The sequence below is a fragment of the Camelina sativa genome, chromosome 7 (genome assembly GCF_030686135.1).
Source record: "Camelina sativa cultivar CO46 ecotype springtype chromosome 7, ASM3068613v1".
NCBI lineage: Eukaryota > Viridiplantae > Streptophyta > Magnoliopsida > Brassicales > Brassicaceae > Camelina > Camelina sativa.
This window is the reverse complement of record NC_141886.1, coordinates 31,631,753-31,651,230: the sequence shown is the minus strand read 5'-3', so window position 1 is coordinate 31,651,230 and position 19,478 is coordinate 31,631,753. Positions and strand designations below refer to the sequence as shown.

At 40.3% G+C, this 19,478-nt stretch overlaps 7 protein-coding genes and 1 non-coding gene across 13 annotated transcripts; 6 read left to right on the top strand and 2 right to left on the bottom strand.

The window, feature by feature from the left end:
- Positions 1-702: 702 nt before the first annotated feature.
- On the top strand, positions 703-1,402 carry LOC104703469 (uncharacterized). Its single transcript, XM_010419493.3, has one exon. The coding sequence runs from the start codon at positions 777-779 to the stop codon at positions 1,299-1,301; it is 525 nt and encodes a 174-aa protein (XP_010417795.1). The 5' UTR covers positions 703-776; the 3' UTR covers positions 1,302-1,402.
- A 1,123-nt stretch (positions 1,403-2,525) lies between these two features.
- LOC147941919 (uncharacterized) lies at positions 2,526-4,030 on the top strand. The gene is made up of 4 exons (XM_087458688.1): positions 2,526-2,993; positions 3,117-3,313; positions 3,411-3,520; positions 3,603-4,030. Exons 1-4 carry the CDS (start codon positions 2,526-2,528, stop codon positions 4,028-4,030), a joined length of 1,203 nt encoding a protein of 400 aa, XP_087314814.1.
- Positions 4,031-5,942: 1,912 nt separating this feature from the next.
- LOC104703468 (CASP-like protein ARALYDRAFT_316979) lies at positions 5,943-7,272 on the top strand. The gene is made up of 3 exons (XM_010419490.3): positions 5,943-6,327; positions 6,648-6,783; positions 6,879-7,272. The coding sequence occupies exons 1-3, from the start codon at positions 5,978-5,980 to the stop codon at positions 7,095-7,097; spliced, it is 705 nt and encodes a 234-aa protein (XP_010417792.2). The 5' UTR covers positions 5,943-5,977; the 3' UTR covers positions 7,098-7,272.
- On the bottom strand, positions 7,164-8,596 carry LOC104703467 (flavin mononucleotide hydrolase 1, chloroplatic). Its single transcript, XM_087457549.1, has 6 exons — positions 8,275-8,596; positions 8,103-8,178; positions 7,958-8,009; positions 7,676-7,861; positions 7,497-7,584; positions 7,164-7,393 (listed from the first exon to the last, which is right to left on the bottom strand). The coding sequence occupies exons 1-6, from the start codon at positions 8,325-8,327 to the stop codon at positions 7,279-7,281; spliced, it is 570 nt and encodes a 189-aa protein (XP_087313675.1). The 5' UTR covers positions 8,328-8,596; the 3' UTR covers positions 7,164-7,278.
- LOC104703465 (early nodulin-like protein 7) lies at positions 8,551-9,708 on the top strand. Its single transcript, XM_010419489.3, has 2 exons — positions 8,551-9,106; positions 9,231-9,708. Exons 1-2 carry the CDS (start codon positions 8,671-8,673, stop codon positions 9,587-9,589), a joined length of 795 nt encoding a protein of 264 aa, XP_010417791.2. The 5' UTR covers positions 8,551-8,670; the 3' UTR covers positions 9,590-9,708.
- Positions 9,709-9,928: 220 nt separating this feature from the next.
- On the top strand, positions 9,929-10,887 carry LOC104703464 (protein THYLAKOID ASSEMBLY 8, chloroplastic). The gene has a single exon (XR_015561439.1). It is a non-coding gene; the product is annotated as a protein THYLAKOID ASSEMBLY 8, chloroplastic (transcript).
- Positions 10,888-11,129: 242 nt separating this feature from the next.
- LOC104703461 (peroxisome biogenesis protein 2) lies at positions 11,130-13,897 on the top strand. Of its 2 annotated transcripts, none has more exons than XM_010419484.3 (8): positions 11,130-11,367; positions 11,459-11,572; positions 11,678-11,834; positions 11,939-12,075; positions 12,163-12,263; positions 12,579-12,696; positions 13,174-13,340; positions 13,496-13,897. In XM_010419484.3, exons 1-8 carry the CDS (start codon positions 11,284-11,286, stop codon positions 13,608-13,610), a joined length of 993 nt encoding a protein of 330 aa, XP_010417786.2. In that variant the 5' UTR covers positions 11,130-11,283; the 3' UTR covers positions 13,611-13,897. The 2 variants fall into 2 exon arrangements, with proteins under 2 accessions (XP_010417786.2, XP_087313674.1); XM_087457548.1 differs by having other exon boundaries at positions 11,146-11,367; positions 11,682-11,834.
- LOC104703462 (putative plastidic glucose transporter 3) lies at positions 13,795-19,248 on the bottom strand. Of its 5 annotated transcripts, XR_015561438.1 has the most exons (15): positions 18,804-19,128; positions 18,173-18,290; positions 17,809-17,920; positions 17,477-17,544; positions 17,254-17,386; positions 16,709-16,808; positions 16,197-16,309; positions 15,730-15,823; positions 15,485-15,638; positions 15,280-15,372; positions 14,999-15,142; positions 14,683-14,756; positions 14,503-14,591; positions 14,305-14,419; positions 13,795-14,222 (listed from the first exon to the last, which is right to left on the bottom strand). XR_015561438.1 is itself a non-coding variant. In XM_010419485.3 (14 exons), exons 2-14 carry the CDS (start codon positions 18,276-18,278, stop codon positions 14,037-14,039), a joined length of 1,488 nt encoding a protein of 495 aa, XP_010417787.1. In that variant the 5' UTR covers positions 18,279-18,290; positions 18,804-19,248; the 3' UTR covers positions 13,795-14,036. The 5 variants fall into 5 exon arrangements, 2 of the variants coding, with proteins under 2 accessions (XP_010417787.1, XP_010417788.1); XR_015561436.1 differs by lacking the exon at positions 15,280-15,372 and having other exon boundaries at positions 14,999-15,104; positions 18,804-19,189; XR_015561437.1 differs by lacking the exon at positions 15,280-15,372 and having other exon boundaries at positions 14,999-15,104; positions 18,173-18,285; positions 18,804-19,080.
- Between the last annotated feature and the right edge of the window lie 230 nt (positions 19,249-19,478).

The following is a 19,478-nucleotide window of genomic DNA, read 5'->3' as shown; positions in this document are numbered from 1 at the left end:
CACTTTCCAAGGTACCGCAAAAAGTGAGTTGAAAACAACCCGTATCTTTTTTCTTTTCTTTCTATTATTGTTGTTGGGATTGATAATATTTACAAGTTTCAACTGTTAACTACTTAACTTCATTATGAGTGGTCTTCCTCAAGTCCATGTTGTTCTTCTCTTTTATGTGTGGTTTAACAAAACTCACACACACGTGACCGATCACTGTCTTGGGGATCCATATAGTTCCTTTTACTTACCTCCACACAATTCGTGAGCGCTTGCTTCTGTTACTTAATTGTTTGCAACTTTGTGTCTTCACTTTTGGCTCAAATACCACATATGGTGTACTTGCACTAGCTTATCTGATTTTCTTCATAATTTAGAATGTCAGGGTACCAAATGTATTGTGTATCTATTGTTTCGTCCATGGGATTTGCTATAGCTACCAAGTCTAGTTGAGATCAGTGACAGAAAAAAAAAAACGTAAATTAATAATGTGTTTATCCCTATTAAGATCCCATATATGAACTCAATATAGAGAGCTATATATGTATGCATAGTATACTTTAACTAGAAAAGGCTAGTTGCCAGTTGCACTGTAGCACGTGAATTGGTGGCTTCATTAATTAGTGCTGTTGAGAAAAAGTAAATAAAGAGGTCGCTATTGCATGAGCACGTACGTGTGATGGCAATGCTGAACCACACACACATGAATATATTAACCTGACCGCACCGCTTATAAATACCAAAACTTAGAGCAGATGCTCTAAATAACAGAAATATTAGAAGATTAGATGGCACCAAACGGGAGAAGGAAGAGCGTGAGCGGAAGCTTAGTGAAGCCGCCGCCACCACCAAAGCTAGCGAAAGGGTCACTGCATAGGACCCTGTCAGACATATCGTTGGATTTCCACAGAGAAGAAGAGAAAGGACTCGGGACGATAGTGGAGGTGGAGAAGGCAAAATGCAAATGCTGCGGGATGAGGGAGGAGTGCACAATGGAGTACATAGAGAGTGTGAGGGAGAAGTTCTTTGGGAAGTGGATATGCGGTCTCTGCTCAGAGGCGGTGAAGGAGGAGAGGGAGAAAAGGGATGAGAATGGCCTTGAAGGGGCCTTGAAGGAGCACATGAGCGCCTGCCTCAGGTTCAACAAGCTCGGAAGGGAATATCCTGCCCTCTACCAAGCTGATGCCATGAAAGACATGCTCCGGAGAAGCACGAGGGGTCAGACTATTAGCCATAAACCCACTCTTCAGAATAAGCCTGCTATTTCCCGTACTTCAAGCTGTATTCCGGCGATCACCAGGGACCTTAATTAATTTGTCTAATATCTTAATGTATAATTTAGCCCCTATAGCAAGCTAATATCTAAAGACTCATATATACTACCCTAATTAATAAAGCTGATTTTTTCCTGATCCTGGTCAATTGTAACTTATAATTAATTAATTCATATATATATACATATATATGTGTGTTTTCGTTTATTTCAAACACAAAGGCCACGGGACCAAATACATTTTCTGTATAGTGTATATAAATGAAAAGCAATAGATGCCAAAATAGGGACGACTTACTATTTTCCCATTGGAATTATCATATCTTGCCATTTCCCCATCGATCTTTGATATCTTATCAGTTTTTCTTCATACTTATATGTTCGGTCTATATCCCCCCGAATCCATACTTCTCTACTTATTTTCCCATCGAACTTTAACTTATCCGCCTATTTTCCCATCGTTTTGGTTTTTATGGTTTACTGTTCAAACAAACCCAACAATCGGACCTTATTAACCAAATTAACCCAAATTAAACCAAATTAAACCGAATTACAACCCGATTACATAATTAAACCTAACCTAACTAAACCTAAAAATCAAAAAATACCCAAATCAATTTTTTCCCCTTTTCTCTCTCGAGCCTCGACGAACCCTAGATTTTTTTTCACATTTCTTCTTCTCGTTTCTTCTCTCTTGCCGGTTGCGATGGCGTTAATTCCCTTTACCAATCCGCCTATTAATCTGCCTCTTGGATTTGATTTCGATGCAGAAGCTGAGGATTGAGATGAATTTCATATCAACCACATTGCGACAGATTTCACGGATGCGGAGGAATCGATTCGTCACAACGTGTACCCAGAGAGTGACGATGAGGCTGAGGAACATGTTCGTAGTGGTGCTGCGAGAAAGGGGACACCCATCGTTCGTGGTGACGGTTCAATGTTCAAAGGGTAAAGCTTCTACAATGGAATCGCTTTTAAGGAGTGTGTTCTCGACTATGCGCTGGTAAGCGGTTGTAACCTGAAGCAGTACAGGTACGATAGAGATAGAATCGGTTTTAAGTGTATTGGTGCTAAGGGGAAATGTATGTGGAAGGTATATGCTGCATCTCTTCACAATGAGTCGATGTGGATGATTACCCTGTACACGAACAAGCATATTTGTGTACCTAATGGAGAGTGTGAGATGTATAAGACCCCAGTGATAGCTAGGTTGTTTGTTGATAAGATAAGAGAATAACCAGAATATTACATGTCTTTGAAGATGGAGCAGACCATAATGGAGAAGTGGAAGATATCAGTTACTAGGGGTCAGTGTCAAGCTGCTAGGAGAAAGGCTTTGGGATGGATAGCGCTTGAATATGACACTCAGTTTGAACGGCTCAGAGACTATGGGGCTGAGATATTGGAAGCAAATCAAGGTTCTGTTGTGGAGATTGATACGGTGAAGAATGATGCTGGACAGGATGTCTTTAAGCGATTCTATGTCTGCTTTGATGTTCTTAGAAGAACATGGAAAAAATCCTGCAGACCACTAGTAGGAGTTGATGGTTGCTTTTTGAAAGAAAAGATCAAGGGACAGTTGTTGGTTGCTTTAGGAAGAGATGCTGACAATGCTATCTATCCAATAGCTTGGTGTGTTGTTCAAGTTGAGAACACAGATAATTGGTCATGGTTTGTGAATCGGTTGAAGATTGACTTGGAGTTAGGTAATGGGGATGGTTACATTATGGTTTCTGATCGACAAAATATATAATATTTGATATGTTTAATGTGTTTCCATATAATTTGGGTCAGTTTTCTTTGTTTTCTTTGATTATGGTGTTTGATCGACATCATATTTTCTTTGTTTCAGGGGTTGATTAAGGCTGTTGAGTTAGAGTTACCAAAGATTGAGCATCGAAAATGTGTTAGACACATTTATGATAACCTAAAGAAGAATCATCCAAATAAGAAGCGACTGAAGAAACTCCTCTGGGATCTAGCTTGGTGCTACAATAGCAAAGATTATGAAGAGAGCTTGGAGAGGATCCATGCATACGATAGTAAAGTGTATGAAGACTAAACCAAAGCCATGGTGTAGGGCCTTCCACAAGATTGGTAGCTATTGTGAGGATGTTGAAAACAACTCTATCGAGTCCTTCAACAGTACAATTAACAAGGCAAGAGAGAAGCCATTTGTGTCCATGTTGGAGGCTGTTCGAAGGCTTGCAATGGTTCGGATTGCTAAGCGGTCTGCACTTTCTCATTCACACGAAGGTTAGTAACATTACACTTCTTCTATCTTTCATTCATTTTGTATTGAATTCTAAAGTTTAATGTGTATTCATGTATTTGTCAGGGATATGCACTCCATATGTGAAACGTTTCTTGGCTGAAGAGCATAAGGCAGCTTCTCTGTGCTTTGTACATCCCATCACAAATGGAGCTTATGAAGTTTACCTGGGATATGACAAACACAGAGTCAATTTGAATGAAAGGACTTGTACCTGCATGAAGTTTCAGATATGTGGAATCCCCTACGAACATGCTTATGGACTGATACTCAAGAAGACATTGGAAGCTAAAGAGTACGTGTGTGAATGGTTCCAAACTTTTAAGTGGAAGGAAAATTACACGGAGGGGATTGTTCCACAAAGAGGTCCACGTTATTGGCCTTGCACTGGAGGTGAAAGTGTGCATCCACCACCAAGGCTGGATGATGAAAAGGTAGACAAGAAGAGGAAGAAAGGTCTTCATGAGTCACCTACCAAGAAGAAACTAAAATAAAAGAAGAGAATCATGCATTGTGAGATATGTGGTGCAGCTGATCATAATTGTAGGTACCACCAGAAGAAGAATAAGAAGAATACAACACATGTTAGTTATACTTTCTAATGTGATGGTTGTTCTTTGTTTCACTCAATTGATTCTGATATTTGATTAAATTTGTAGGGTGGAACTCAAGTGGAATCTACTCAAGGTTGTCTTACTCAAGAGAAGTAATTGATGGATGATTGTGGAGGATTAGCACAAGGCAAAGTGTTTTTTTTTTTTTTTTTGGTATTATGGCCTCTTTCAGATCATATGTTGTTCTGCCTTATTATGGTCTATGTGTCTTTTGAACCTTATTATTAAGCCTTGATATTCTACTCTTTTGAACAAATTTGTATGGTCTCTTTTGAACAATTCTAACATCTCTTCTTTTGAATTATTTTGTCTCATAAAAAACCAAAGATGTCATCATATTAGCTTAACATTGAACCTTAACAACTTACAATGTCATCATATTAGCTTAACTAGACCAAAGATGATCATACAACCAAATACTAAAACAATTATCATCATATTCATCCTTGATTTGAATTCAGCTTTTACATCTTCAATCCTCTCAAATATCTCTTTCTCAAGCTCCATTACCATCTTCTTCTCAAGCTCCATTTGCATCTTCTTCTCAACCTTCATTGTCTTTGATATGAACTCTTTCATTGAATCCACCTCATCCAACAAAGCCTCATCGACCCATTTAAAAACGTGATTGTCATTCATAATCTAGACCATAGACAATTGATTTGGTTATCGTTTAGAACCGAGATAATAATAAGCTACACCATAAATGTGATTGTCATTACCTTATTTCCAGCTGCATACACACACCGAAGGTATCGTCGATTTGGGTTATGGTCGAATTTGGAAGTTTTGGCCACAATTACTTCTCCACACCAACATCTCTTAGGTACACCAACAACTCTTCCTCTTTCGCGGACATTTGTTGAACAGCTCGAAGATCCAGAGATATTGTTCATGATTTTGAGAGAAATAGAGAGAGTTTTCTTTTTCAATTTCGAATTTTAGGGTTCTTATTTGCCAATTTGGGGGTTTTCGTTTTAAAATAGAAGAAGAAAAAGTCGGGTCGGGTTGTATGTGTTATCCAAGTTCTAAATTGGTTTCACACCGGTTTAACATGGGTTTCTATCGGGTTTTGTACTAAAACCGTGTAAACCCAGTTCGATGGGAAAATAAGTAGAGAAGTATGGATTCGGGGGATATAGACCGAACATATAAGTCCGAATGAAAACTGTTAAGATATCAAATATCGATAGGGAAATGGCAAGATATGATAGTTCCGATGGGGAAATAATACATCGGTCCCCAAAATAGACATCTAAACAGTGTAGGGAAATTCAAATCTCTCTAAGTTATTTAGGTGAACTCATCATCAGACTTCACACCCGGACTGGGCTGTTCATAACTATATTAAACCAATCGTGCCTGATCCGGACGGATCTTATTATTATGATTGTGCCAAGTTCTTACGGTACGTGTCAACTTTTCCTTGGCTGTCTCCCCTTGGTTTCCTTTTTTTTTTTCAGTGGGATTACGATAATTCTGTTTCTGGTAAATTCCGGATGTAATTAAGTTTGCGACTGCTCAAATTTCTCTTATCTCAGTTGTTGTGGCACCCTACGTTATAAATAACACTAACCATCTCAAAAATCCCATAAGTAAGTGCTAACCTATCGTCCACATACACACGTATATATCGATGTCGTCGTGTCGAAGTCAAAAAATATATGAGAAGTAAATACATAGCGCATTCAAATTTGGTTGCGTCTTAATAATTAGTTGAGAACGTGAGGCACGCTAATTGTACCTGACTCATGTAAGATGTACAAATCCCAAATACAAATAGAGAGTAGATAAGTTGAATGAGAGAAGAAGCATTGCAACACGGAAATGGTGGATGAGAAAAAGGGAGTACTTGTTTGTTGTGGTAGAAAGAATGAAGGAGTCAGTTTGTGTGTGAGTTTTATAAAAAAAAAAAAAAAAAAAAAAAAAAAAAAGAAAAGAAAACAAAAAGTAGAAAGGGTCCGAATGAGTAGAAATGGAGATGGGGAAGAGGTGGTGGCGAAGAGGAGGACGAGGAGAATTAAGGAGGTAGTACAGTTGGCTCTCAGGGGAGGCTGCTTGGCTGCCTCAGCCGCGGCCATGGCTGTGATGCTGACCGCAGCTGAGGAGGGAGTGGTAGACATCTACGGCTTCAAGCTCACTCTTTCATCCAACTGGTCTTTCTCTCCCTCCTACCAGTCAGTCTTCTTCTTCTTCTTCTTCTTTTTACGAACATTATTTAGGGATAGACTGCCAAGAAGATTGTTCTTTACCTTGACTTCCCAAATCTGAATGCATATATAATAGTATAATACTAATAATAAACAGAAAGCAGCAAAACAACAAAACGTGTGTGTTCAGATGACAGAAATTCCGGTGAACAAAAGCACATACATTCGTGAACCAAACAACAACAAGAACAATACAACATGACATTATTGTGTGCCCGTCTTTTTAAAATTTGAGATGATATATTATAGCAAGTAGTGCTAATTCATTCATCTCGTTTGGTGTGAAGGTATGTGGTTGGGGCATGCACAGCGACCATGCTCTACTCCCTGTTCCAGCTCTGTTTCGGTGTTTACAGGCTCCTTACCGGATCTCCCATCATACCCTCTCGCTTCCAAGCTTGGCTTTGCTTCACCTCCGATCAGGTCCCTCGTCTTCCCTTCCCCACTCGCTTTTCTTCGGATTGTGTGTATAGTATATAACCCATAGATTTACCGTGTGTGTGTGTGTGCGCGCGCAGCTCTTTGGTTATTTGATGATGAGCGCTGCATCAGCCGGTTCTGGAGTTACCAACCTCAACAAAACCGGTATCAGGCACACCCCTCTCCCTGACTTCTGCAAGACCCTTTCTTCTTTCTGCAATCACGTCGCCCTCTCCCTCCTCTTAGTCTTCCTCTCCTTCACCTTCCTCGCATCCTCTTCCTTTTTTACTGTCATACTGCTCTCCGCTACTACTTAGTCTCATGGACTCACTCTCTCTATTCTTGTTGCTTTATATAATCCAACAAAGACTCTCTCTCTCAACTTGCATCCCAAAACAATGTATTTTTTTCTTTTTCTTTTGAGTTTATATTTCTCTGAAGTCATATATAATAAGCTGCTTATGCAATAAAAGATTACAATTTTACATGGAATCATATTCAGGATACAGAGACGTTGATCCCTAGATGTGTGAGATCCTTAGCGAGCGAAACTGCATTCTCAAAACATAATCCACCCATCCCTATCTCAATCGCACACTTGACGTTGGCTGGCCTGCGTGTAAGACACTCCCTCGGATAAAAAAAAGGGTTTCTCTAGATAACCACAGACGACGACAAACAGAGGTTACATACAAACAATACAATATCCAGCTAACCTGTCATCGATGAAGATACAGTGGCAAGGTTCAACTCCGAGATGTCGCACAACCTCGAGATAAAACTCTGGATCAGGCTTTCTCTTACCTGGAAGAAGATAAAAAAAAAAGGGAGTTGTATTTTGATGTGAACAAACAGTAAGTAGTATAAGGCAAAGAGAAAAGAAGTGTGTTGTTACCAGCATTACAGGAACAAAAGGTCCATGATAAGTAGTCTGAAAGCTTTAACTTGTCTTCGATCATGTTGTACCAGATGGGATAGTTGGTGAAAGCATGAATCTCGAAGTTGTGAGCTGCCAGATTCTGAAGAAGCTCTTGCATGCCATCTAAGTAGGAGTATCCTGACCTCATGCAATCCTTAATCCCTGAAAAACGGATGGCAAGAAGAATCTAATAGGTACCACCAAAGCAAAAAGGAAACCCAATCTTATCTAAATCAAAATATCAATCTCACTCATCACCTTCCAAATCAAAGTGTCTCCCATCTATAAAGAAGTTTCTTGCAAGCTCCTCCTAAACCAAACCCGGAAAAAAAAAAGTCAAAAGAAAGAAGGATATGGGAGATGAATCGTCATAAAGAAAGAAAGAGTGGGAGATGATTGTAACCTCATCAATCAAACCCTTTTCAAATTCGATCCAAGCCATCGGGTGCTTGCACTCTAGAAGTTCCTTCATCGGCATTCTGAAGATAAAAAAGACAGTTTTTTTTTTTTTTTGGGATCAGGAATTAGAGAAATCGAAATGGAATTAAGAAAGAAAAGAGGAATTGAGATTTCACCCGAAGAAGGGCGGAACGTCGTGGTAAAATGGGTCACGGACGATGGTGTCCATGACGTCGAAGAGGAGAATCGGAAGCTCCTTTTCCGATCACCAGAGCTGCCCTGACAGTAAGAAACCGATCCCCGATCAGGCTGCTTCTTCTTCTTCCAGATGTTGGGTTTCAGATTGAACAAGTCCGTCGATGTATGCTTCGCCGCCGCCATTAGTATCACTCAATTCAATTCTTTTTTTTTTTTTGGTCAACCACTCAATTCAATTCATCATCGCGATTCGCGATGGCAAGCGAAGATAGGCACAGCAGTGCTCTGTGGGAGAGAGTCGAAACGCAGCGTTTTGAGAGAATATCGTTAAGGAGAAGCTAATTGGTCCACGTCATTAATGTGGGGGGACCACCATGACCTGCACGAAGGAAATAAAGAAACCGTTACTTCACATCCACGACTCGCGCGACTTTGTGAGTGGGGGAGGGACCTCAACCGCCACTTCGCTCCTCTTCTTTTATATAAATAAAGCGGACCCTCATCAAACACTCAAAGCAAAGCAGCTAAAGAGTTCATTCCTCTCAAAAGTCAAACATACTACTATTGACTGTTGTTTTTTTTGTTTTTTGATAAAAGATATGATGATGAGATCTCCACGGTCGACGACTTGTACTAATCTAATAATGCTGTGCATTTGTGTTGTGGTGTTGTCGGTGGGCATGGCGGCGGATGGTCCTAGGGTTTTCAAGGTTGGAGACGATTTCGGTTGGAGCGTCCCACTCCCGAATGATACAGCGGTTTATAGCCGCTGGGCGAGCAGCAACCGCTTCCACATCGGTGATTCACTCTGTGAGATATATAGCTACCTACTTCCAGTTCCACCTTCTTGTCATTTCATTTATTCTGATCTCTCAAATTCAATCGTTTTGTTTCTAATCAACGACTCGACTCCTCTCTATTTATGCATATGCAGCGTTTGTGTACGACAAGGACTCGGTGATGGAGGTGGACAAATGGGGGTTCTACCACTGCAACAGCAGCGATCCCATTACTGCCTTTGACAATGGGAACAGCACATTCGACCTTGATCGTCCTGGTCTCTTCTACTTCATCAGCGGCTCCAACGACCACTGCACCAGCGGCCAGCGTCTCATAGTCGAAGTCATGCATATCCACCACCATCATCATGACCATGATCACGCCGGCACTGCTTCCATGCCTCCATCCATGTCGCCTCTCTCCGCCTCTCCCTCGGCCTCCGCCCTGCCTTCCTTTCATGCTTTCCTTTTTCTGCTGCCCATCATAGCTACTTCTTGTTTCATTTCGTCTTAGTCAAATTTGTGGTCTATCTATCATCTTCTCCTAATTTGATATGATTCATGTCTACTTTTTTTCTTCAGTATTTTCATTCATCGAACCTTCACGATATATTATATAATTCCTATTTATTATGTATGTGTTCCAATCTACTCTCTCGCTCTTTCAGACAAAACAATCAAATTAGCAGCATTAATCGTTTTAACTGATAAGGGTTATTGTACATGTTATTGGCCTTTAGTAAAAATATTAATAATTAGTATGGGCCTCATGTAATTTATATGGGCTTGCTCAGTGAAAGAGGATCACTCATAGCTCGCTAAGGGGAGGAGTAGATTGGAAAGGAGTGGGTGGATGGCGCTTTCTCTCAGCCTGCCTCGACCACCAAGTCTTAGCCTAAGCCTTAGCACTAGCAGCGTCGTTCCTAGGAGTAGGCTGGCTTGGATCCGATGCGGCCCCCGGGACAACCGCGGACCTCTTCTCAAAGGTCGGATCCTGAGCTCCGAAGCCATCCAATCGATACAGTCCCTAAAGCGAGCCCAGCGCACCGGCTCCCTCTCCCTTAGCCTCCCTCCTCTCAGGCGTCTCCTAAAATCTGACCTCCTCTCCGTCCTCCGTGAGCTTCTCCGCCAGGACCACTGCACCCTCGCTGTCCACGTTCTCTCCACTATCCGTTCTGAGTATCCACCCGTCGACCTCGTTCTCTACGCCGACGTCGTCAACGCTCTCACGAGGATCAGGGAGTTGGAAGAGATAGACCGTATCATCGGCGAAATAGAGGGAATTGAGGGCGGTTACCAAAGCGACAAGGCACTCGCCAAGTTGATTAGGGCGGTCGTGGGAGCTGAGAGGAGGGAATCGGCGGTGAGGATATACGCCATGATGAGAGAGAGCGGGTGGGGGTCTGGATCGTGGGAGGCGGACGAGTACGTAGCGGAGGTTCTGAGCAAGGGACTCCGGAGATTAGGGGAACATGACTTAGCAGCTCAGGTGGCCGCCACTCAAATGTTCAATTCTAAAGGTTTAGGAAATGGAACAGAGAGTAAGAATATAGAGGATGTGATGTGATGTGATGTATGGCTCTCTCTGCACAATTCTCCTCCGTGAGATACTTGGTTTTGGATTTAAAGTTTTGATTAGAAGAATTAAGTTGATAGTCTTTGGGTGGGGTAACTAATCCATGGGGTATTTCTTTGCGGATTCGTTTTTTTGCAAACTTGCCACTTTATCCTGTTGTTACGGTTACCATGTCACTACATCAGTACAATTGTTTGTTACTGATGCGAAGGTCAAGAAGGCTTGCTTGCGTAAAACATAGATGAGCTAATCTAACCCACTACGACACCATTAGACTCGAAAGCATAATAAGCTTGCTGGACAACAAACGGACGGACTTTGGCGAAAACAATTAGAACTTAGAAGACAAGACACAATAATACCCGAAACTAAAATACATACATGCCCCTTTATCAAAGTATATGATTCATATTTATTTAGTTGAAAAAGCTAATTATTGTTTATTTATTTATATATGATCTTTGTTGTTTCTTTTAAAAAAACTAGTTTATGATAATGTGGCTGATCAAACTAGTTTATGATCTTTATTAGGCAAAAGACGGTAACACCCTCGTCGGGGCATTCGATAAAGGGAACTTTGGCTGTGTCCCGGAATAACAATCCACCCTTAGCGCCCCAGCTACACCGCGCCGATGACGCCGCCTCCAGACGATGATTGGATCCGCTCTTATCAACGATTGCTTCCCCAGTCGCAGTCTCTTCACGCTTCCCACCGGGTATGCTCTCTTGGGTTGGATTCTGTCTCTCGTCTCGGTAGATTGCTTCTTTTTTCTGTGGTGGTTATCTTTTTTTTTTTTTTAATGGCAGTCAGTTATACCGGTTGCAATCTCTAGAGTGAATCAGTTTGACGCTGCACGACTAGATGTTGAAATGTCAGCCATGTTGAAGGAACAGTTGGTTAAGGTTTTCACTTTGATGAAGGTATTATTCTTAATTCCACAGACAGACAGAGCTCTTCCTTCTTCCTTCTTCTTCTTCTTTCTTCTTTTTTTAACGTTTTCTTGGCTTCTCTTTCTTTGGCATTAGCCAGGAATGCTCTTTCAATACGAACCAGAACTTGATGCTTTCCTTGAGTTTCTCATTTGGAGATTCTCTATTTGGGTTGACAAACCCACTCCCGGAAATGCTCTCATGAACCTTAGATACAGAGATGAACGTGTAGCAGCCGAACAATTCGGTTTAGGTATTATATATTATTTGTTCCAATTCTTTTTTCTATATATATATATATATATATATATATATTATGTAGTGCTCTTTTTCCTCACTCTTGTACTCTCCGTATAGTCAGAACAGGACTTGAAGGACCCGGCCTTACTGCTCCTCAAAAGATTTGGTACTGTGTTGCCTCCGTTGGTGGTCAGTATCTCTTCTCCCGTTTGCAGTCCTTTTCTGCTTTCCGTAGATGGGGTTATTCTGAGCAGGTACGTGTCTTCCTCTCATCTTCTGAGTTACTCGCTCCTCATATAGATGGTTCATTCTTTCTCTTTTTTTTTTCCTTGCTCTTGTAGAGACCATTGGCAAGGCGACTTTGGACCGTCATACAACATATCGAAGGCATCTACAAAGCTGCTTCTTTTCTTAACCTATTGTCTTTTCTTTATACCGGAAGGTACAACTACTTGGTACATGGACTCGTTTTCACTTTGTCTACATACATCCTGATAAAATAGCACACGACAATGCATTTAGCTTGAACCATTGATAATGATATCTGACACTATTCCTTACACTAAGAATCAGCTAATGTGTTACTAACTGCTAGGACAAACAATTGTATTGCATTTACTAGAAATTTCTGGACTACACATTTATTCACTTCCAACTTCACATTGAAAGATTGAAATCAGAACCAAAGATCACATACGGAAACATCTTGATGATTCTTCTTACGTCTGTTACACTTCTTTTTCATTATTGATCCCAGGTATAGGAACCTCATTGAAAAAGCTTTAAAAGCTAGGCTTGTCTATAGGAGTCCCCATATGAATCGATCTGTCAGCTTCGAGTACATGAACCGCCAACTTGTGTGGAATGAATTTTCGGTAGGTCTTCTTCTGTGTGTTGCGTACATATATGCCTAAATCAATTTAAAAGTTTGGCAACTTATCAGTTCTGGGTATCATCCTTGGCCTTTGGTTGATTCTCACTGGTCCTTAACATTTTTTTTGACTGATAGTATCTGTCCGCTTAGATCTATGTTGCTTTTCCAAGAAATCCTTTTGCTGCTCAAACTTAAGCTGTTAAAGCTGACAACATTTTGTGTCCATATTTGGAATTTAAACTAGGTAGATCCTGTGACTCAACCGTTTCTTGGGAGTCCAAATATCTTGTCTATGTTTAAAACAATGTATTTGTTGCGTTTTTCTCGTTTAGGTCTTTCGATATGTCAAAACGTTCTTTTTAGACTTATTGGCTCAGTCGATGAGTATTTGTCTTGCCTGCTGTCAAAAATGTTTTCTTGGATGTGATATCCTGGTTCTGTTTGGCCTCCAGCTTTAAATTGTTTTGGTGATATTCAGGAAATGCTTCTGTTACTTCTTCCGCTGCTCAACTCTTCAGCTGTTAAGAATATTCTTAGTCCATTTGCCAAGGACAAGTCCTCAAGCAGTAAAGAGGATACTGTGAATTGCCCTATTTGCCAAGTGGATCCTGCAATTCCGTTTATTGCTCTGCCTTGCCAGCACAGGTATGATATTTTTGTTTGTACCTCTACATACGTCTTCCCGAGTTACAAACCATATAAAGGTAGACAAGACAGAAGTGATGTTACTGGAGATGGGTGAAGAATTCAGAGTATATGCTATAATTGTTACTTAGGCCTAAAAGAATGACTTGTGGCAGGTACTGTTACTACTGCATAAGGACCCGCTGCGCTTCAGCAGCATCGTTCCGGTGTCTTAGATGTAACGAGCCTGTGGTTGCCATACAACGGGAAGGTGTTTCAAGTGGCAAATGAATGGAAGTGGGGAATTGTTGAGTCATGCCACCAAGTCTAGAAGAGCAAGCAGATGCAAGTTACTAGAAGTGTAAAAAAGCCAGGCAAGCAGCCGCAAGCAGAGAAGAATCTGATAGGTTTTTACAGACTATACAATAAGGGAACATCATGCATGTGATGCAAGAAAGAAGTTTAGATAGGTGCATTTCTGTACATGGATTCAAAACCTAGCATTATTGAACTTGGGTCTTGTCTTATTACAAAATCTGTTGAAACGTTGGCTATACTTGAATAATATCCATTTCTTACATGTTGTTGTACTTGAATAATATCCATTTCTATACTTACCACTAACTCCTACTTCCATATTAGTAGTCCATGTTTTACTTGTGTAACTCCAGGAAAAATAAGAGTGCCAGAAATAATAAAAGTTCCGGTATAAAGAGATCACTGGGTGGAAGATAGCAGACTGATTTCTATCTCTTGGAGGCTCTTCCCTTTAGTCTCAATCACGTTCTTCTGCACAAAGATAACCGCCACCACACAGAAGAAACCAAAGATTGCATTAAGAAGCACCGAACCTAGTTGCTCCAGCATTCTCAGAAACAGCAGCCCCACAAAGAAGTTTATAACCTGTTGTTGCGTGTCATCCTCCAAGGTTATTATTTCATGATTATCAGTTTCCTTAATAAGTCCACAAAGGAAAAAGCCATACCCAGTGAACAGCAAGACAAACAGCCAACGCTGTTGCCCGAAGACGACCAGGGCATATCTCAGACAGGAGAAGACTTGGAACAGGACCCGCTCCAGTTGCAAATGACAACACAAACCTGCATTTACGTCATCACACCCCAAATTTATCAGAAAACAGTCCTCCTCCTTTCCACTACCGTAGTTGTTATAGGAAGCTTACAATAGCATTCCTCCAACCGAGAGAAACAAGGTTCCAAAGGGTGATGAAAGCGAAGTATATGCCATTGCTTGGAGACCCAGCGATACTGCCTGTTAAAGATAATACACATTTATATCTACATACATGGTATCAGGTACGTAAAGTTTGATTCAAATAGCGCTTTTCTCTCTCAAAAATTACCATGCCCGCAAAACTCCCAATAAGCAACACTTTTCTCCCCAGTTTATCCATCAAAACCACTGCCACAGTTGAACCTGTAAATGAGCATAAATGATGCCCACATTCGTTTTAGATACAGATCATCATTTCACTTGACAAATTTCAATATGCTGAAAGAAAAGTTTTGGGCACTTTTCTTAATAATCATGTTTGCATTAAGAAGGTTGTTCACTTAAAAACATGATCAGTTTACTGTTCCTAATGTCGCGTTTGTATTCAGACCTCATCTACTGAGAAAATAATGGAGGATGTACAAACAAAATTTGCATTTCCTTACCTAAGAGGTTGCAAACTCCTACACATATGTTTGCAGAGGCTGAAGGTACACCAGCTTTCTTGAAGACAGTTGATGAAAAATAGAACACAGCGTTTATCCCAGACAACTGTTGTAAAGCAAAAAGGGTAGATCCAATGAAAACCACTGCAAACGGAGAAAATTAAAACGTAAAAATGAATGAAATTAAGAAGCTACATGTCATCCATATGTTTTTGGCAAAATGACAATTACTTTCTTTTTTTTTTTTTTGGCTACGAATCCAGTTTAGCGGGCTAACATACCTTCCGCGCAGATAATTCAACTCTTTGGCGGTCAAGTTTAACCCCAATCTCATTTCATCACCCGTTAAGGCTCAATGGGAATCAAATCTAAATCTAATATTTCCGGGATATTTGACGTCAAACTAATGCCACACGTTGTCACAAATCTTGTTGGTTTTTTTTTTTTTTTTTGGTCACCATCTTGTTGGTTAAAGATCACACATACCTCTAAAACTGCGCCCAAAAAGCAACTCCGACAATTTTGCTGAATCTGCGTCATCTCCCCTATCCGACTTCATCAATTCTGCCATAGCAGCTTTGACGTATGCCCCTCCCAATAGCTTCTCAAACACAGCTTCAGCTTCAGCTGCCCTTCCTCTCTGCGGTTAAGTAAAGAGAAAGAGAATCAACAGACGAAATGGTTTATGAAAACGTCTTTAAGAGCTATGCGGGTTAAAATGAGAAAGTAACCTTAAAAAGCCACTGAGGACTTTCCACGCAGAGTTCCATGAAAACAGCAAGCACTGCAGCTGGGACTATGGATATCCAAAAACATATACGCCACCTAAAACAATCAAGAAAGAGAAACCTATTTAGCTGGTAATTTAGCCAAGTTGACCATCGACCAAGTAGACCAAAGCATGAGATCTGCTAGTAGCTTAGAAACTTCAGGATTCCTTTCCCTGCAAAGCCATGTCGATATCCACTAATGAATATGCAGCAAAAGATGAAGGGATTCCTATAGAGTTGCAGCATTTCAAGTAGATACTAGAGATTCACATTGCAGATAGGTGGGTTTGGAATAACTTCTGCGATCAAACATGCCATAAATTTCTCTCGCACAAACCAGTTTTAGGCACAAGTTTAAAGCATTGGTTGTAACAGGCTATATAGGTTGTCTAAGTCCTGAATTCCTCGAGTTCTAATCAATATCTTACCAGCCCAAGTTATCTTTTGCCGGGATTCCAGCAAACAGCGAGCCTAGAAGTCCAATACATGTCGCAATTTGGGTAGAACTCCCATATGTGCCTCTCACATAAGCAGGTGACACCTGCAAAGAGAAATTGTGAGTCTTGCTCTAAGTAAGAAAGTAAAATGTATCAATAAAGCGAGTTAGTGATACTTATGTTCCTAGAACCTTCTTTTTCAAATTAGGTAAATCAAGTAATGCAAATAAAGCTTTGAAGAATGAATCCCTTAATCCTTTATTACAATGAATGTTATGTGCGTATGAACATGTCTTTCTACGTCTGAAACATACATCTATCTACATTGACCCCAAACATCTTTTGACCAAAAAAAAAAGATCTGATATGAATCACATCAGTAGAAAAGGATGAACACATAGTACGTCAAGTCATATTCACATCAAGAGTGAGGAGGAGAGTTCATGTAGCAATCTTATCAAAACAAGTGCAGAAAGGAAGACTTCAAAGTATATGTCAAGTACCTCAGTGACATAGAGAGCCGTAACAGAAGGACCAATGCCCATCCCAATTCCGACCAAAAACCTTCCCAGGAGCATGCCCTCAAGACTCTCAGTTGATGCGCTGCAAAAATACACATGTAAGCACACAGATCTCCTGATTTTGTACTTGGACTATGACTAAAAAAGAAACAGGATGGATATACTAAACCTAATTAGTGCTACACCTTTGGGATAAGTGAAAAATCACCACGGCAATGACTTGAAACCAAAAATATTCAAATGAGTAGCCAATTTACCCATATCCAATATTCGGGGGTATAAACATCCAAGCAGGAAATCACTATAAGATAAATCAAACTTCACAATGACTAGCCTAGACCACAGTAATATATCAGCAGGCGATGATTCGAATCTGAGATGTTCAAGTGACCACATGGACATTGAACAAAAAAATTACCATAAAATAAGAATCGTACACTAAACACACTTAAAGAGTACCTAGTCGTGCATATTGAACAACCTAAAGGCCCTAAACCAAAAGTTAACCTGAAGAAGAAAAAAAATACCTCACGGAAGCTCCAACAATCATTGGTAAAGCGCTCAACTGGAAAGCTCTTCGGCGGCCAACACCATCTGTAACCAACCCACTGAACAAAGATCCAATAAAGGCGCCGCCTAAACACGTGCTAACCACAAGACCTTCATCCATCAGAAAAAAAGGTTTTTGGAATGATCAGGATAGACAGAAAAAGACAGGATAAAATTTTTGTCTTGTTGAGTAGGTAGTACCTTCAGCGATGGTGTTCCCACTAAAGCCAAGGTCAACTGATATGCTTTCGAGAGTTTCATTAACAACCCTGCGTCCAGAAAAGAGGCATGAATTTCCTGTTCTTCCCAATAACATACATTTAAAAGAAAGCAAAATTTTGAGATAAAATGTTATCGAATGTTTGAATAAGAACAATGCATAGAGAAGAGATACAACATAATAAGCCTGTCAACTAAGCTTAACATAGAAAGAAAAAAACCGATAACAGCCTAGCAGCAGAAAAGGGAAATTTCAATGTTTGTTCTGTTTATGCACAAATGAAAAAAAAGAAGAGAAGTCACAAGGAGGAGACCCGAGATGATAGCCGAATAAAAGTGAAGTGAGTGATGCAACGAGCACGTGAGGCAGAGATCGCTTCCAGGAAGGATTGCCATTGTCTTTTCCCGTGCCAGCAGGCAGACGTACTGGAGTGGAAATATATAAATAAAAGTCATAGTCAGTAATATATGCAGAAAAAGGTTCAAGACTTTAAATACGACAGATATATAAATAGAGAAGAAATCAGAGTGGAAATTGATAAATCAATCTTAAAATAGAAGAAAGCTCTATCACAAACATGGATCTATGTAAAAAAGAAATCAGAGCAGAGGCAACAAAAGAAGATGAGAGTAGTCTATGTGATAAAGAAATAAAACAGATTTTTAAAAAAGACAAACCTGCAGTTTCAGCTTTATCCAAAGAAGAGAGAAAATCTTTAGAAGGAACGCGCTTGTCAATGTGACGACCACGCATAATGGTGTAAGTGCGTCGAACAGAATCCATCCCCACGCTATACTGCGCACATCAAAGTTCAGTGTCACAACATGCAGCAACGCCATAGAAGCTTATAGAAGGATTCGACATACTGTACTAAATTGGATGCTCAATGTGAAATGAAAGCAAAGCAGAGTCGCGAAATTATTACTAATAAATTAAAGGAAACCTTCTTCCTTAATTAAAGTGCTAGTGTGCAGAGTATGAAATCCAACGATACTTGCACATAAATCCCTAGCTAAGCTTAGATAGAGTCAAATTTAATTAGAATTCAAAGCGCACACATGACGGTGACGTGAGCTAGTAGGAAGAATCCAGCAGAGGAATCTAAAGAAGAAGAAAAAAGGTGACGAGTCATGACGACGTAAACGGATGATGAGAAAGTGAGAGATCGTCGGATCTGATCGAAGCTTTTCCAAACAAACATGGCAATGTAAATCGGATTCAAATTATTGTTGGATTCAAATAAAAAAGACAATGGCAGATCTAGCAGGACAGGATGAAGATGATGGATGATAGTAAAGACCTTTTTACCTTATTTATTACCTACCACCTGGGGAAGAGAAATGATACGCGGCGAGAGCTGGAATCGTCGAGATGAAGAAAAAAAAGCCTTGCTACTTTCTTACTTTCTTAGAGAGGAGAGAAGAGAAGAGCGACAAATTTGGAGGGTAACGGAGGAGTGATGATATTTATGGCCACACACACACTCCCCAGATGCTGCTTTTTGCTTTGCTTCACTCTTCCCCCGAGACACGATGATGGGTTTTAATCACCTGCTTCTCCCTCTACCCTACCGATCGAGCCCGATACTTCTTTTTTATTTTTTATTGTAACTATATATTAGTGGGAACTCAACGAACTGGAATGAAATAATGACACTCCCATACGTGGATAAAGTACAGAAAACAAGTTATCTCATCAATTCACCAACAACACAGCCAAATAACCTCTCATCAAATCACAGCGCTCTTGTTGGGCCTTTATTATATTATACAATGAGGGCCTCTTTCTTAGGCCTTTTTAATATATATATATATACTTTTTTATAGTTCATTTCTGTGCTATTCATTCCGTACTTCATTATTCAATTCATCCACATCTTTCACTCATCCACTCCATAGCTAGTTGCGGGTCCAGTCCCACAATTTTTCGCTGATACGACACAGGAAAACTCACACAAGCTCACTCTATTATTCTTTTCTCCAA

Excerpts from the sequence above, each read along its gene's own strand:
- LOC104703469 (XM_010419493.3), top strand. The coding sequence starts at position 777 with ATGGCACCAAACGGGAGAAGGAAGAGCGTGAGCGGAAGCTTAGTGAAG.
- LOC147941919 (XM_087458688.1), top strand. The coding sequence starts at position 2,526 with ATGGAGCAGACCATAATGGAGAAGTGGAAGATATCAGTTACTAGGGGT. Across the intron at positions 2,994-3,116 it reads ATGGGGATGGTTACATTATG|GGGTTGATTAAGGCTGTTGA; the intron begins GTTTCTGATCGA and ends TCTTTGTTTCAG. Across the intron at positions 3,521-3,602 it reads ACTTTCTCATTCACACGAAG|GGATATGCACTCCATATGTG; the intron begins GTTAGTAACATT and ends TGTATTTGTCAG.
- LOC104703468 (XM_010419490.3), top strand. The coding sequence starts at position 5,978 with ATGGTGGATGAGAAAAAGGGAGTACTTGTTTGTTGTGGTAGAAAGAAT. Across the intron at positions 6,328-6,647 it reads TCTTTCTCTCCCTCCTACCA|GTATGTGGTTGGGGCATGCA; the intron begins GTCAGTCTTCTT and ends TTTGGTGTGAAG. Across the intron at positions 6,784-6,878 it reads TTTGCTTCACCTCCGATCAG|CTCTTTGGTTATTTGATGAT; the intron begins GTCCCTCGTCTT and ends GTGCGCGCGCAG.
- LOC104703467 (XM_087457549.1), bottom strand. The coding sequence starts at position 8,327 with ATGGACACCATCGTCCGTGACCCATTTTACCACGACGTTCCGCCCTTC. Across the intron at positions 8,179-8,274 it reads GACGTTCCGCCCTTCTTCGG|AATGCCGATGAAGGAACTTC; the intron begins GTGAAATCTCAA and ends TTTTATCTTCAG. Across the intron at positions 8,010-8,102 it reads AAAAGGGTTTGATTGATGAG|GAGGAGCTTGCAAGAAACTT; the intron begins GTTACAATCATC and ends GGTTTGGTTTAG.
- LOC104703465 (XM_010419489.3), top strand. The coding sequence starts at position 8,671 with ATGACCTGCACGAAGGAAATAAAGAAACCGTTACTTCACATCCACGAC. Across the intron at positions 9,107-9,230 it reads CCACATCGGTGATTCACTCT|CGTTTGTGTACGACAAGGAC; the intron begins GTGAGATATATA and ends ATGCATATGCAG.
- LOC104703461 (XM_010419484.3), top strand. The coding sequence starts at position 11,284 with ATGACGCCGCCTCCAGACGATGATTGGATCCGCTCTTATCAACGATTG. Across the intron at positions 11,573-11,677 it reads AGGTTTTCACTTTGATGAAG|CCAGGAATGCTCTTTCAATA; the intron begins GTATTATTCTTA and ends CTTTGGCATTAG. Across the intron at positions 12,697-13,173 it reads TTGTGTGGAATGAATTTTCG|GAAATGCTTCTGTTACTTCT; the intron begins GTAGGTCTTCTT and ends GGTGATATTCAG.
- LOC104703462 (XM_010419485.3), bottom strand. The coding sequence starts at position 18,278 with ATGGATTCTGTTCGACGCACTTACACCATTATGCGTGGTCGTCACATT. Across the intron at positions 16,310-16,708 it reads CGGCTCTCTATGTCACTGAG|GTGTCACCTGCTTATGTGAG; the intron begins GTACTTGACATA and ends TTCTCTTTGCAG. Across the intron at positions 15,143-15,484 it reads TTTTGGGCGCAGTTTTAGAG|TGGTTTTCATTGGATCTACC; the intron begins GTATGTGTGATC and ends CTCCGTTTGCAG.